At 40.5% G+C, this 16,859-nt stretch overlaps 1 protein-coding gene across 1 annotated transcript in view; it reads left to right on the top strand.

The window, feature by feature from the left end:
• LOC127577464 (polycystic kidney disease protein 1-like 2) overlaps positions 1-16,859 on the top strand; it is a 103,268-nt gene that overhangs the window by 16,541 nt on the left and 69,868 nt on the right. The window contains exons 7-13 of the mRNA XM_052028689.1: positions 2,364-2,768; positions 8,244-8,451; positions 8,897-9,017; positions 9,117-9,261; positions 10,619-10,819; positions 11,778-11,923; positions 16,246-16,437. Coding sequence (XP_051884649.1) covers positions 2,364-2,768; positions 8,244-8,451; positions 8,897-9,017; positions 9,117-9,261; positions 10,619-10,819; positions 11,778-11,923; positions 16,246-16,437 — 1,418 coding nt within the window. The remainder of the gene's footprint in view (positions 1-2,363; positions 2,769-8,243; positions 8,452-8,896; positions 9,018-9,116; positions 9,262-10,618; positions 10,820-11,777; positions 11,924-16,245; positions 16,438-16,859) is intronic.

Raw genomic sequence — 16,859 nt, 5'->3', positions numbered from 1 at the left:
AGAGAGCAAAGATAACCTGATTTAATTAAAACAAAAAAAACCCCCAGAAACACAGCAGGTAAGGTAGCAACTGTAGAAAGAGAAACAGACATAATGTTTCAGTTCAAAGACCCTTTGTTAGAACTGGGGAGGAGAAAAAATAAATTAATAGTAAGTTGCAGGGAGAATAGGGGAGGAATAGATAGGACAGATGGAATATCCCCTTTAGATCCCCTTTAGGGTGAGGTCAGGATTGTCCTGGGGATAAGATATAAATGAGGCCATCTGATTGATGGATTAGTTGGGGGGGGGGGGGAAGAAACATGGTGCTTTATTCATAAAAGTTGTGAAATGAGGGCAATTAGAGTATGAACACAGATAAAAGAAGGTAAAAGTTGAGAGGGCTGCAGGACATGCTGATCAGGTCAGGCTGTGCTGTTGCAGAAAAAGAAAAATGGAACTAATATCACAGATGGATCATCTGATCATTCTGATATAGAAAAAGAAAGCAAGTTATCTGAAGTTGATATCGCGTCCAGAAGGCTTCAATGTGCCCAGATGGAAGTCGAAGTGTTGTTCCCCAAGTTTATGCTAGACCTTATTATAATAGTGCAGGAGGTCGCATACAGATAGGTCAGAGTGGGAGTGGAATGGAGAATTAAAATGGCAACAGGAAATTCAGGATCACCCCTGACTCCCAAATGTGGTGCTCTGCAAAGCTGTAAACCAATCCGCGATTGGTTTCTCCAGTGTAGAGGAGATCACACTGTGAATACTGAATGCAGTATGTTAGATTGGAAGAAGTGCAAATGAATCACTGCTTCAGCTGGAAGGACTGTTTAGCTCTGAGGATGGCGGGAAGAGGTGAAAGGACAGGCGTTGAGCCTCCTGTGGTTTCATGGGAAAGTGCTATAGAAGGGGAGTGGTTGGATGGGACAGAAGTGTCTACCAGGGAATATTGAAGGGACTGATCCCTTCAAAATGCTGAAAATGGAGGGAAGGAGGGGATGTGTCTGGTGATGGAATTCTGTTAAATTGGTAGAAGTTGTGAAGGATGAACTGTTGAACACAGAGGCTGTGGGGTGAAAGGTCAGAACCAAGGGAGCTGTTCTTGCTCTGTCCAGGCAGAAAGGAAGTGAGAACAGGGGTGCAAGAAATAGATGAGATGTGGTCAACGGGGGCAATCATGGTTCAGGTAATGGAAGACATCGCAAGGGCATCTGTGTGGAAAGTCCCATTGTTAGAGATGGAGGAACTGGGAGAAATTGGAGATCTGATTTAATGTTTTATCTGAAAGTTGAAATCTTCTAGTACTGCACTGGACTGTCAGGTTAGATCTTTATGTCAAGGTTGCTGGAATGATATTTGACCCTCCACCCACCACCCCCCCCCACCCAACCCCAACATTTTAATTCCAAGAAGGGAGCTCTACCAATGAGCTGACAGGGTTTGAACTGAAGAGTAACAGATAAGGTCCATGTCATATAAACATCAACAGGTCAAGATCCAGTCAGGTCAGTTTGTTGTGGGGATTTGAAATCATTAATAAAGACTTTGAATTGGCTTATTATTGTCACCTGTTCCGAGGTGCAGTGGAAAAACTTATCTTGCATACTGTTCATACAGATCAATTCATTATACAGAGCATTGAGGTAGTACAAGGTAAAACAATAACAGAATGCAGAATAAAGTGTCACAGCTACAGAGGAAGTGCAGTGCAGGCAGGCAATAATGTGTAAGGTCATAATGAGGTGGATTGTGAGGTCAAGAGTTCATCTTATCGTACTAGGGAACCGTTCAATAGTCTTTTATAACAGCAGGATAGAAGCTGTCCTTGAGCCTGGTGGTACATGCTTTTAGGCTTTTGTATCTTCTGCCCAATGGGAGAGGGGAGAAGAGAGAATGTCCGGGATGGGTGGGGTCTTTGACTATACTTCTGGATTACTAGTTCAGTAATATAGCAACAATGCCACCCAATTTAAACAAGTACAATGGTACAGCAGGTAGGCTCATTGTCTCATAGCTTCAGCATTCAGGGTTCAGCCTGGTGGTGGGTGTGTGAATGATGCACATTCCCTCTCTGACTGCAAGTGTTTTCCCTGGATGCTCTGACTTCCCCTCACATCTGAAAGATGTGCTGGTTGGTAGGTTAATTATCTAGTGAAAATTGCCCCTAGTTCGTCAGTAAGTGACACAATCTGGGAGGAGTTGATGGGAATGTGTGGACAATAGGTTACAGGGAAAATTAGTGGATGAATGGGATTAGTCTGTGAGCGAAGCTTGATTCAATGGGCTGAAATGGACTCCTTCTATGTCATTATAGAATATAAAATATACTTAATGCTATTAAGCGAGAATAATTGCTTGGTTTTCTGATTCCACAGGTACAAATGTAACCTATGTTGTGTTAGCTGGAGCAGTCACCCTTCACACCATCACTGCGTTCCAAGGAATTATTCCTCTGAATGTCACGTTGGATAGTGCCATCCAACAAATGATAGGTCCAGGTGCACATCAGATAACCATTCTAGCAAAGAATAATGTGACAGCTCGAGAGGTATCTCAGAACATTACAGTTCAATTCGTGGAACCAATTAAGGATTTGAAGGCTACAGTAAACACAGCTGTTTTGGAGCTTGGAAGTGATCTGACTATAAACATCTCTGTATCCCATGGATCCCCAATCGAGCTACAATTTGAATTTATCGGTCCTAACGAGACCTTTTCTGAAGTCATTGAGCATCCTGATGGCAATCTGGGAGCCTACAGCCTTCCAATGAATTCTGAAGGTAGCTCCCTTTTCTTTTAGCTGAATAATTTAACAGTATTCTGTGTTTATTGAACCATAATTGTCGATTCTGCAATTATGATGTAAATCAGGAATGATTTGAGTCATGAAATTAAGACAGTAAGATTTATTTAAACAGGCCAATTTACCAAAATTTAATAGTTCAAACTAAGGCTATTGTCCTGTCTCCACAAAATCATAAAACTTTGGTCTTAAATTATGTCATTTGTTTAGAGTGAGACTAGAAACACTAAGGAAATAATGTAAGAACTAATAACACCTGTTCTCTGAGATTTCTGCCAGAGACCAGGAGATTTCCCTTTGATTCAGGACCATTAACTCTAATATGTTATAACTAGAATGATTTTGATTGACTAATTCTTATTTTATGCTCCTGAGGAAAACACTTATTAATCTTCAATCGGCTGTTCACCATTGTATTGTAAGTGAAACCTCGAAATTACTGGAGATATTGACCTACGCACCCCAATTATACTGACCTTCCCTTTGGTTTCTATCTGTGTGCAGGTACTTTTCTGGTTAGGGGGAAAGCTGTCAATGCTTTTTCTAGTATCAGTTTTAATGTTGGGAACATCACTGTTGTGGCAAATACTTCAGCTCTGACACCACATGATATTAATGATAGAGGTAAGTACTCTTAAGCTTTTTATATTTAAAAATAACATTGGAATAAGAAACAGATTTTGATCTTCTGTCTTTGAGCAGCCTGCAGGAAGGCCAATACACGATAGCATTATGACTCTAATCTCTTCATATTCAGTAAGTGTAAAATGGAAAGTAATAGCTTTATAATCAGGTTTGCAGACTTCAAAGTTTCCATCAGGTTAAAAAGGATTTATTTATATCGTGCATTTCAGAATGCTGCAAGGTGCTTTACAGTCATGTTCTGCTGAAGTGTATTTTTCCTTTTAAAATATGGGCAACACAGCTGTCGATTTGTGTGCAGAAGCTCTCCCACAGACTTCCATCTGTATTTTTTAAAGAGCTATTTGTACAATGTTAACAGAACAACTAGAGTAATTCTTTCTCTTGTGAATCCATTGTGATAATGATGAGACCTTGTTTTATAGTGGTGTCGGATCAGAAATAAATATTGGTCAATATTACCATCCATTAATAAACTCTAAACTTCCTGTGGGTGAAATAGGTCTTGGCTTGTAGTGTAAAGCAGGTGGAATGGTGTAGCTGCACTTTACACAAGTCATTGGGAGTGAAGAAGGGGTGGGTTGTGCATAGCCAGTGAACGATTCAATGCTATTTACTTTGCATCTCCATGCATGTCCAATTTCACCTTCATAATGATGTTTTACTGAATGAATCTGTATAAAATGCACTTTTATTCTATGGAAGATGGGGAATTTAGTTTCTTCCCTGTGTTACCCAGGAAACAGAAGTCATTGCACAATGCCAAGTTAAGACCATTTCTTGCCAGCCTATCTGAAAATGCTTCATATAATAACAATATTTTCTTCTGTTTTGTTAAGAAACAAAGCGAGGTTACTATAAAATGTTTCATTGATAACTACTCCACATTCTTGTGTGCAGTTTATTGAATAATTAATCACCCTGATCTTTTCTTTAAATGAATATATTTTGGTTCAGTGGATTAGCAAAATCTGGAGTCAGATTAAGGATCAGCCATGATCTGATGAAAGTTAAAACAGGCTTGAGGGGGCCAAATGGAGACCCTTAGTTCACCCCTACTATCTCCCTACACTCCACCCTCCCACAACCCCTCCTCAAATTCTGAACCTTATTCACAGATTTACAAATAACTTGGTTGAACTCATGAATAGATTTGGTCTATTAAACAGATGAAGGAAAGAATTGGAGTTACTGTACGCAACAAAATACAACTTTTTTTTCCAATACAAGTAGAGCCTGCTCCTTCCCTTAGCCCTTGCTAGCGGTGAACACAGATCAGAAATCATGGTTAATACTGTTGCCAGTGATACACTGTGCAGCAGCTGGTAGAACAATTTCATTACAACCAGTCTAATCTCTGCTCCTTGAGTATTTTACAAAATGCAAATAGATTAAGTTTTCCTGAGAAATGTCTTCACTTCCTTCAACAGTGACTTTGCACAATAAAACCAAGGATGAAGCTGAACTGCCTTCGCCACAAGTAAGCAATTAAAATTTAAAAATCAGTTTGTAATTTTTAAAAAATCATTGGTGTAGCGGTTAGCATAACACGTTACAGCGCCATCAACCCAGGTTCAAATCTGGCTGCTGTCTGTAAGGAGTTTGTACGTTATCCCCATGTCTGCATGGGTTTCCTCTGGGTGCTCCGGTTTCCTCCCACATTCCAAAGACGTACAAGTTAGGGAGTTGTGGGCGTGCTATGTTGGCATCGGAAGCGTGGTGACTCTTGCGGGCTGCCCCCCAAATCACTGTGCAAAAAAGATGCATTTCACTGTGTGTTTCAATGCACATGTGACTAATAAAGATATCTTATCTCTTGAATGAAAACAGGAATCAGGTAGTTGGTGTAACTTGCCTTTTTCTCCTGTTCCTCTCTATGTATGGAAATTTTCAATGGTTCACCTGTGGAACCTGACACTGATTCAGTTGCTGACACAATCACAGAGGATAAAGTCTATGCCAGAAGTTATCTGTACAGATCTAAATCAGTTTGTAAAGATATAACATAATTTCACTCAGTATTGCTTCATCGTTTTGGGTGCACTGCAGGATAATCTTTTATAACACTCACATTATACTGGACATTACATGATTCCCAGGAGAGCTTTCTGAGGTACATGGTACCTGTGGAGCCACTGACACTGCACAATGCTGTGAATTTCCTCATAATCACAACCACTCTCCACTGCCATAAATGAGAATTTTTGATGCAGTTGCACTGCAGTTACAGTGGAGAAGCCGAGCAGCTCCAAGGTAATTTAAAAGCCATATAATTGTTCTTCAAATTAAATGCTAACTTATCAATCATAACTCACTAATTTATCAACATAACCAAGTAATTAGTAACTTGACCAAAGCCAAAGTTTTATTTTTCTTTCAGTTCCCTCCAAAGAGAGAACCCAGTGAAAGGTTCCAGCTGGAATCACTTCAGGCCAAGGTGACAGGTAGCCACTTGGAGGCAGTAAATCCATTTTCTCAGCTTGTTCTGAGCGGGAGGAAATCGAGGAACAATGATGTGCTTGACCACAGTAAAATGATGTTCCATTGGTCATGTGGTATGTTATTAAATCAGTTGAAACTTCAGGGTACATTTTTAGTCAAAGCATTTTAAATGTAGTCCTTCACACTTCTTGCATTCTCCATCCAGAACAGTCTCTGGATGGAGAATGCCTAATTTATTAAAAATTCCTATTAAAATACTCTGAGATGACTTTCTATTCATAAATAATTTATTGTTTCCTAAAACACCCCAGTCACAACCTTATCTTTGATAATATACTCCAAATAGTGCCCAGCTGCAGTTATGTCTCTCCCTCAGATACCCTCTAAAATAATGCACCATCTTTGCCCAGTTCTTCACTCTCATCCTTTTCCATCAGTGACATTACTAATGTAGGAAGGACATGGATCTGATGGTGGGAAGGGGAGGGGGGTGCAGAGATGTGAAGAGATGAGAATCGAATTGGATGGATCTCAGAGTCTGGGGGATAGATGTTAACTGTCCAGACAGCTGACTGGCAGAATGCACAGACCGACTGCCTAAAATGCAATTGGTGTACAGCCTATTTTGAGAGGCCAAGCTTATTCAGGGAAAAAATAAAGCTTGCTTACACTTATATGGTCCCTTTCCTAACCCCGGATCTTCCAAAGCACATGCAGCGAATGTATAATTACAGTTGTGATATGAGGTATGGACAGCCAACTAGCACACAACAAGATCTCATTAACAGCAATGATCAGAAAAGTTGGCTTGGACAACTCTGGAGTGGAAATGGGGCACTGCACTCATCCATTTGCCACCATTTTAAAGATGACATTCCACTGAGAATTGGTATACTCTGGTCATCGAAGGGACTGGGTAAGGGATTTCTATTTTCCCTCTTTCCTCCTCCTCCTTCCCCTTACTATACTTCACTTTTCTCCCTCCCCTTCCATTCCCTTTCTGCCATCTTTCTTTCCAATTTACTTCCTCTTTCCTCTCTCTTTGGTTTAGTTTGATGGATTTGAGGCTTGGCTGAAGTGCTGCCATTCAAAGGCACCAGTCATTGCCTTATAGAGACCTCTTGACAGGAGCACCTATCTGTAGGGCCTCAGATTCTCCATCGTCCCTAGGCACAAAGAACGTGATTCTCATTAGCACCATTCTACAGTGACCTTTCCAAGCTCTTCTGACATTTGTGAGCATTCACCCACCTTCTTCCACCAATCCAGCATCCATTCATTCAGTAGCAACACTCCCCAATAGCTTGAAGAGTGTTGTTTGCTGTGAGGTGTGTCCCGTTAGGAGTCACAGCATGGAAATGGGTCCTTCAGCCCAACTGTTCCATGCCGACCAAGATGTCCATTCAAGTTAGTCCCATTTGGTCCATGTCCTTCTAAGCCTTTCCTATCCATGTACCTGTCCAACTGTCTTTTAAAAGTTGTTATTGTACCTGTCTCAACCACTTCCTCTCTCAGCTCATTCCATATATGTACTACCCTCTGTATATATGATAAAATGGACTCTTGACCTCACAATCTACCTCGTTATGACCTTGCACATTAGGATCTCCCTGCACTGCACTTTCTCTGCAGCTGTCACAATTTATTCTGCATTCTGATATTGTTTTACCTTGTACTACCTCAATGTACTGTGTAATGAATTGATCTGTATGAACAGTGTGCAAGACAAGTTTTTCACTGCACTTCAGTACATGTAACAATTCCAATATATAAAAAAAAGTGCCCCTCAAGTTCCTACTAAATCTTTCCCCTCTCACCTTGAAAGCTGGCTTCAGGGATCTTGCTTGCTGTGCTAAATGCCAGCAACCATGAGATCTTGTCACACCTCACTAGAGAACACAGTGCTGAAACTGAAAGTGTACATTTCAGCAAAATTTTGCATAAGAAGTTCTGACAGTGCTGTTCCGTGAACTTTGCCATTCAAGACTTGGCCTTTTGTGAGTTTCACAAACAATGTTGGTGTAACACACAAGGTTTTAATTCAATTAAAAGTGAGTAATACAATTCTTTAGCCCCTTATAAGGTAAAATTATGGCTGAGAGAGAAGTAGATTTTTACATAATAAAGGAATCAAGGGATATGGAAATAATGCAGGAAAGTGGTACTGAGCTAAAAGATTAGCTGTAATCATCCTGAATGGTCTATTCCTGTTCCTATTTCTTATGCTACAATGGAAAGACTTCAACGGCAGGTTCGGGAAAATTATTGTGTTTTGAGATTAGGAGTAATGATTTTTAGTTGACTCCCACCCCAGAAGGAAGGAGTATTTCCTCTGTTTTTTCAATATGTTTTTCTCTGCCTTGTTAAGGTGTATGCTGGCCATTGTGGGATGTTTGTACAAGGAATGGCCAAATCAACACTGTCCAACAGGATCTGACCATCATCCGCTCCTGCCTACCTCCACCAAACTCTTTCATTTCTGTCAGATTAACTGTAAGTGCTCCTGGCAAAAAGAACAGCACAGCTGAGAAATGCCTGATCCTCATCAAGAAAGGCAAAAAAGGAATGGATATCAGGTATAGATTAAAGGTTACAGGATGATTAACTACTGAACTACATTATGTTGATCAACAGTTTCATTATGAAAGACAGCAGAAGTACAATAACGCTTGCAAAGATCATCGCCAAGGGCTCAGAAATCTCTTCCCTCACTTTCTGTGGTATTCTGTAGTCCTGTCCGGTCCCAGGGACTTATCTATCCTAATGTTTTTCAAAAGTTTTACTTCAGGGTAAAGGGCACAACCTGAGCAACAACATCTTCTCTCTTGACTTCTTGGTGGTGGGGCCCTAATTGGGGGAAAATATGTAGTTGAATTATGACTTCATTTAGTTTGAAACAGCAGCCAATAGTCACCAAAATATAAAAACAAATATTTTGCTGGGATAACCTTAATAACTCAAATTTAGCAATTATTGGATTGGAGGTGAATCTGACTACAGTTATCCTGTGCTGTCTTTCAGGTGTAAGGACAACTGCAATCCAGTTGATCCTTCAGAAAATGTTACGTTGACTGTCTCTTGTCAAGAATGCAAGAATTCAATCAAATATAATTGGTACAGGGTTAATCCTTCAAACTCTCAGGTAAAAGAAGAAAACCAAGGTACAAGTTATTAATAAGTCAATAGAGAGAATTCAGATTGCTTTTCAGAATCCATTGATTTGCATTTTTTTATACCTTAGATCAATTTGCCTTCTGTTTGTAACATCAAACAGCAAAACACTGCTCTGGAATCATTAGTATTAATGAAGGAAAATACAAACACTCTGGTTTTGGGAAAAGAGGAATTGGCTAAGTTTGCTCCAACATTAAAAGTGAGGGCAGTGGGTAAGTTGTATTGATCTCCTGAGCAACCAGTGCTGTTTTTAAAATCATTGAGGTTATTGATCACCTGATTCATATCACAGTATCTGAAAGTGAAATACCTTGTGTTGTGTGTCAATTTTCTTAAATAAACCAAGAAAATGTTTGTCATCTTCAACTCTAAAATTGAGAATGATCAAGTGGAAAATGCATCATATTCTCCGACCTAAATGAATGTGAATAATCATTCATAACTGTTTGGATTATCAGGGAAGAAAAGATGCAAAACCATGTGTTTGACCAGACTGAAGGTAACATTCATGTAGCAGCCCCCTGAAACTTATTCCTGAATGTCACAGCACACACTTTGAGTACCATAGTACTTCAAAAAAATCAGATTTCAGGAATAGGTAACTTACTTATAGAACATAGAACACTACAGCACAGTACAGGCCCTTCGGCCCACAATGTTGTGCCGACATTTTATCCTGCTCTAAGATCTACAGTATCTAACCCTTCCCTCCCACATAGCTCCCCATATCTCTATCATTCATGTGGCTATCGTTCATGTGTCTCTTATGTGTCCCCACAACGTCTGCAAGCAATGTGTTCCATGCACCCACTGCTCTCTGTGTTTAAAAAAAAACAACTTACCCCTGACATCCCCCTTATACCTTCCTCCGATCACCTTAAAATTATGTCCCCTCATGTTAGCCATGATCGCCCTGGGAAAAAGTCTCTGACTGTCCACTCGATCTATGCCTCTTATCATCTTGTACACCTCTAGCAGGTCACCTCTCATCCTCCTTCTGTCCAAAGAGAAAAGCTCACTCAACCTATCCTCATAAGACATGCTCTCCAATCCAGGCAACATCCTGGTAAATCTCCTCTGCACCCTCTCTAAAGCTTCCACATCTTTCCTATAATGAGGCAACCAGAAATGAACACAATACTCCAAGATTTGTATTATCTTTCCCTTCTCCTATTTCAGTTTTAAATATCAGTTTATTCAATGTCCATAGGTACAGGAGACTTCTTGGCCCATTTATCCAGTACTGTTTCCAGGATCTTCGGTTACACACTCCCTGTGCACTTTACCTGGTCACTGTTGCAGATAGAATTCACTTTTGCAGTGAAAATGAATGTCATCCTACATGAGAGAGTTTCTAGGTGTTATTGTTGTGATCCTGCCCATGCACCTCACTTACAAAGAACCCCGCCCACAACTTGTCCATCATTGTTGGTGACCCCAGTCTGGTTAGTTTAAAGGGCATTGAAGACAAAAGATAAATTACTTGTTGAAGAATTTCTGTTTGCTTTAGAAACTACAGAACAAGGTGAGCTAACCTAAGATATTTGTTGATGTGTTGTTTTATCCCAGGGATAAGTGACAATGGATATTACAAATACAACGACTACATTGTCAGTATGATGCCTCCATTGCCGGTGCCATCCTGCAGCATTTCTCCAAAAGAAGGATCAACTGTCTCCACGAAATTCAGCATCAACTGTACGGTCACCTGCCACTCTAACTCATCCTGCCGATCTTCAGGCCTTACCTACTGTTTTTTTGTGAAACCAGGTAATATCCATTGTGCTCAGTCCAAAAATATTACATGCCTAGAAATTCTTCAGTATGTGCAAACATAATTTACCATGCACAAGCCTCGAGACAACATGCACGATATGCCTTCAGCACAGAAACATGTAATTGGACAATTTGATGCATGGCACCCATTGGCCTTTGGTAGAAAGGATTCTAACTGCTTTACATTTTTAGTTTGTTTTTTAAACCACACTGGCTCCTTTCGTAACTCCTGGGGTGGGAAGAGTTGTCCAGATGATCTGTAGAATTTTCAGATGTAATACCCAGAAATAAAGGGTGTGGATTAAACAAAAGCAAAGTTTTAAATTAAGAGACTTTGGATCTAATCTGGACTTTCAAATACTGTGGGGACCTTTCTTGAACTACTTTCAAAACCATTGCTTTGGTGCTTATAGCACTGATATTGGCTAATACTATTATGTCTTCAGGGCTTTTTTTTTTGTCTTTTTTTTAACCAAACAGCTTTGGTCTTGGTAGTGGGTTTAGATTTTTTTTATAATAAAATTATCCCACTTTATTAATTAGTTATCATTTCTGTTTATCAATATGAGGTATTGTGATTTCAAGTGTGACTCAATACAATGTATTTTGTAACATTTTTTTTTCTTTTGTTTCATGTACTTTGTATTTTCTATCTGGAATTAATAAAAAATATTATGAAAGAAAGAAAGAAAGAAAGAGATTCCATTTTCTGCCAAAAATTTAACAGATTTTAAATGGGGGTTTACTTTATTTCTGGGTTATCTAGAGAGAAGCATAAAATCTTGCAGTCCAGCAGCACACCATTTGGTCCAAACTCCCCTTGGTACTCTCTGAAGTCCTCCCCTTTGAGTCTGCCTGTATCAACTTCTCTTTGAAGATTACTGTTGAATGTGTTTCAGTTACCCTTTCACGCAGTGTTTTGCAGATCACACAGCTTTTAATGTCTTTACAGATATTCCTTTACACTGTGGATCACAGCCAATAATGCCACCCACTTACCTACCGCTGGGAGACTCAAGGAATGATGACCAGCTGAATATCACAATCACTATCAGAGATGAGTTGGGCTCCTTAACCAGTGTTGTCATAACAGCAACGGTACGTTGTGTCTTTTGCTTTAGGGAATTGAATTCCCAGAAAGAATTATGGATTTCCAAACAGAACAGACAATATTGATGGTGGGGTGATGGAGGGGGGTGGGGCAAAAAAACTCTGAATGGTTGAGGTCTAAAGTCAAATTGGATCAACAACAAATACACAGCTGGACAATTAACATCTGAAGAGTTAGACTTGGCCTGAAAGATTGACTGCTTCCCTCTCTACAGACACTGCCTGACCTGTTGATCATTCCCTGCATTTTTTTTGGTTTTTGTATCAGAAGAGTAAATTTGGGATAATGTTTTGAGCTGTGAGCTTTTTGTTGATGAGTTAATTACAATCCATACCCTATTTGTTTCAAGATTTGCTTATTACCAGAAATAATCAGATCCTTCTCTATACCATCTCATTGATTTTGATATGAACTGGCAATTTATATTTTTCTCTTCCTCTTTCTGCTCCTCTTTCCACAGATGCCACCTGACCTGTTGAATATTTCCAGTATTTTCTGTTTTTATTTCAAATTTCCATTTGCTGCAGTTTTTGTGATTTCTGTTCATATTTTTTTTGCAGTTCTATTGCATACCATAAACCAAGCTGTAATAAATGGGTAAATTAATCCCTGTTGGAAATTAAATGGCATTAATCTCAGTGTTGATTGAAACCAGTGACAAGATTTGTGAGACATTGACAACATTAATATTACCACTGTTTCAGCCAGGAGTCTGAGAGGGAGTGCAATCAGGATTCCTATTGCGTGTAGTTCTGGTCGCCCAGCTATAGGAAAGATGTCATTAAGCTGGAAAGGGTGAAGAAAAGATTCACGAGGGTGTTACTAGAACTGGAGGGCTTGTGTCACAAGGAGAGGCTGGATAGGTTGGGACTTTTTTTCCCTGGAGCGTAGGAGACTGAGGGGTGACCTTATAGAGCTACATAAAATCATGAGGAGCATAGATAAGGTGAATGAGATGGGAAAGATTTAAAAGGGACCTGAGGGGCAACAATTTCACACAGAGGGTGGTGGGGATATGGCATAAACTGCCATAGGAAACTGTAGAGGTGGGTACAATTACAATCTTTAAAAACCATTTGGACAGGTACACAGATAGGGAAGGTTTAGAGGGATATAGGCCAAATGCAGGTAAACGGGACTAGCTCAGGTAGACATCTTGATCGGGAAGGGCCGTGTTGTATGACTCTATGACTCTATCAGGTTGGTCTAATGGACGTAGAGAAGCAGTTTGAACATACTTGAAGTTAATCCTTTCTTAAAGAAAAAACATTTGTCCATAACCTACAAACAATGTTTAGAGCATTTACCACTTCCCACTGGTCACACATGGGAAGTCAAATACTGGGCTTGCAAGTAAGGCCTGGAAATTAAAATTTCCCAAGCTGCATCTGCCAGCATTTTGTCATCAGCCTTGCCTTTTGCCTGCCTGATCCTCACCTTGAGGTAAATCTGTGTATCAGATACAGCAGTGGGGAACAGTCTAGGTTCTACTGGGCAGATGTTGTCAGATTGACGGGATGACCATCCATGCCATAGCTTTTGCTGGCAAGGCTGGCATTTAATGCCATCCCAGATTCCTTGGTTTGATGGACAGAGTGGATTGCTCAGCTACATCAGAGAGCTTGTGGGACCTGAGTCACGTGTTGGTCTGGTGGTATAAGGGAAGGTGAGAACATAAGAAATAGGAGCAGGAGTCGGCCATCTGGCCTGTCGAGCCTGCTCCACCATTCAATAAGATCATAGCTGATCTGGCTGTGGACTCAGATCCACCTACCTGCCTTTCCTCATAACCCTTAATTCCCCTACTATACAAAAATCTATCTAACTGTGTCTTAAATATATTTAATGAGGTAGCCTCTACTGCTTCCTTGGGCAGAGAATTCCACAGATTCACTACCCTCTGGGAAAAGCAGTTTCTCCCCATCTCTGTCCTAAATCTACTCCCCTGAATCTTGATGCTATGTCCCCTAGTTCTAGTCTCACCTACCAGTGGAAACAACCTTCCTGCCTCTATGTTATCTATCCCTTTCATAATTTTACATGTTTCTATAAGATCCCTTCTCATTCTGAATTCCAGCAAGCATAGTCCCAGATGACTCAATCTCTCCTCATAGGCTAACCTCCTCATCCCTGGAATCAACCTGGTGAACCTCCTGCGTACCAACTCCAAAGCCAGTGTATCTTTCCTCAAGTAAGGAGACCAGAAATGCACGCAGTACTCCAGGTGCGGCCTCACCAGTACCCTGTACAGTTGCAACATAACCTCCCTGCTCTTAAATTCATTCCCTCCAGCAATGAAGGCCAACATTCCATTTGCCTTCTTGATAACCTGTTGCACTTGCAAACCAACCTTTTGAGATTCACACACAAACACTCCCAAGTCCCTCTGCACAACAGTATGCTGCAATCTTTCACCATTTAAATAATAACCTGATCTTCTATTTTTCCTTCCAAGGTGGATGACCTCGCATTTACCAACATTGTACTCCATCTGCCAGACCCTTGCCCACTCACTTAACCTATCTGCATCTCTCTGCAGACTCTCTGCATCCTCTGCGCAATTTGCTTTTCCACTCAATTTAGTGTCATCAGCAAACCTAGATACGCTACACTCAGTCCCCTCTTCCAAATCATTAATGTATATTGTGAACAGTTGTGGGCCCAGCACCGACCCCTGCAGGACCCTGCTCACCACTGATTGCCAACCAGAGAAACACCCATTTATCCCAACTCTCTGCCTTCTGTTGGTTAACCAAACCTCTATCCATGCCAATATATATTACCTCCAACTCGATGCATCCTTATCTTATGGATAAGTCTTTTATGCAGCACCTTATCGAACGCCTTCTGGAAATCCAAGGATACAACATCCACCTGTTCCCCTCTATCCACTGCGCTCATTATATCTTCAAAGAACTCCAGTAAGTTTGCCAAACAGGACCTGCCCTTCCTGAATCCATGCTGTGTCTGCCTGATGGAACCACTTCTATCCAGATGTCTCACTATTTCTTCTTTAATGATAGCTTCAAACATTTTCCCAACTACAGATGTTAAGCTAACTGGCCTCTAGTTACCTGCCTTTTGCCTACATCCTTTTTTAAATAGTGGCGTGACATTCGCTGTCTTCCAATCCATTAGGACCTGCCCAGAGTCCAGAGAATTTTAGTAAATTATCACAAGCACCCCCACTATAACTTCTGCCATTTCTTTCAGTACCCTGGGATGCATCCCATCAGGACCAGGGGACTTGTCTACCTTTAGGCCCACTAGTTTTCTCTTCACTACCTCTTTAGTGACAGTGATTGTATCAAGGTCCTGACCTCCCATCGCGTTCCAGAACATCTATCTCTGGCATGTTAGATATGTCCTCCACCATGAAGACCAACACAAAATAGTCATTCAAGGCCTCGGCCATTTCCACATTACCCAATATCACTTCCCCCTTCTCATCCTCCAAAGGACCTACATTCACTTTAGCCATTCTTTTCCACTTTATATAATTATAGAAACTTTTACTATCTGTTTTTATATTTTGTGCTGGTTTACTTTCATGATCTATCTTTCCTTTCCTTATTGCTTGCTTAGTGGTTCTTTGTTGCTTTTTAAAGTTTTCCCAATCTTCCAGTTTCCCACTCCTCTTGGTGACTCTGTGTGCATGAGCTTTCAGTTTGACGCCTTCTTTTATTTCCTTAGTTACCCAAGGCCAGCTCTCCCCACCCTTACTGTCCTTTTAACTGGGATATACTTTTGTTGAGCACCGTGAAAAGTGTCTTTGAAATTCTTCCACTGTTCCTCAACTGTCCAACCATATAGCCCATGTTTCCAGTCTAGGCTAGCCAACTTCTCCCTCATCCTGTTGTTTAGGCATAATACACTGGTTTTAGATGAAACTATTGAACCCTGCATTTGTATGAGAAATCTAGTAACCTTTGCGTCCTTTGCATTTGACTTGTCTGTACTCCACTCTTACTTTTCTCTTTTCTAACTTTTTCTCTGGTCTCTGCCTTGCTTCCCTCTGCCTTTCTGCCTGGATTCCCATCCCCCTACCATATTAGTTTAAATCCTCCACTGAGCTTCCTTAGGGAAACTTTTTTGGGCTTTTATGATACTTATCAGCTTCATTTTCTCTTTTACTGAAATCAGTTCATTACTTCCAGAATTTTAAAAATATTTTAAAATTTGTTTTCTCTAACCTTCCTCTTGTGTAATATGTTCACAGCAGGTGTGGGTCACAGTTAATATGTTCATTTAAAATGGAGGAAGTGGTACCAGCAATAACCTGGTTACATTTATTTCAATCCCACTGCAGGTTCATGAGTTCTCAAAGATCAGAGAGAACAAGGATCTGGCAACGCTCTTCTCAGAGAATTTAATGGCTCTGTCAGAGGAAATGGCCAACAGTTCTTCACTAATCCAACTGTTTGAATCTGTCTCTTCTGTACTGAATCAAGAGGCCAGTACAGGAGACTCTGATAAATTGGCTCTGATTGATAAAAAGCAGGTATTTTCTGTGGAAGAAATAATAAATGTATGAAACATCAGTGAGTTCTAAGTAAAGGTTCAAGTTCTTAATAGCCAAATATTCCCAAGCTACTGATGTGAGAATTGGTCCACTAACATTAAAATTTCCAAAGCTTGGTTGTTTATACATATTGATTATTGTGATGTTGTTGTTGATGTCCATGAATCTACAAAGTGGCTTATGAGTCAGTACATTCCTCTGTTCTGGTCACCTCACTACAGGAAAGATGTGGAAGCCATAGAGAGGGTGCAGAGGAGATTTACAAGGATGCTGCCTGGGATGCGGAGCATACCTTATGAAAGCAGGTTGAGGAAACTCGGCCTTTTCTCCTTGGAGAGATGGAGGATGAGGGGGGACCTGACAGAGGTGTATAAGATGATGAGAGGTATTGATAGGGTAGA

Source organism: Pristis pectinata, chromosome 13 (genome assembly GCF_009764475.1).
Source record: "Pristis pectinata isolate sPriPec2 chromosome 13, sPriPec2.1.pri, whole genome shotgun sequence".
NCBI classification, from domain to species: Eukaryota; Metazoa; Chordata; class Chondrichthyes; order Rhinopristiformes; family Pristidae; genus Pristis; species Pristis pectinata.
This window is presented reverse-complemented; position numbering and strand designations above follow the sequence as displayed.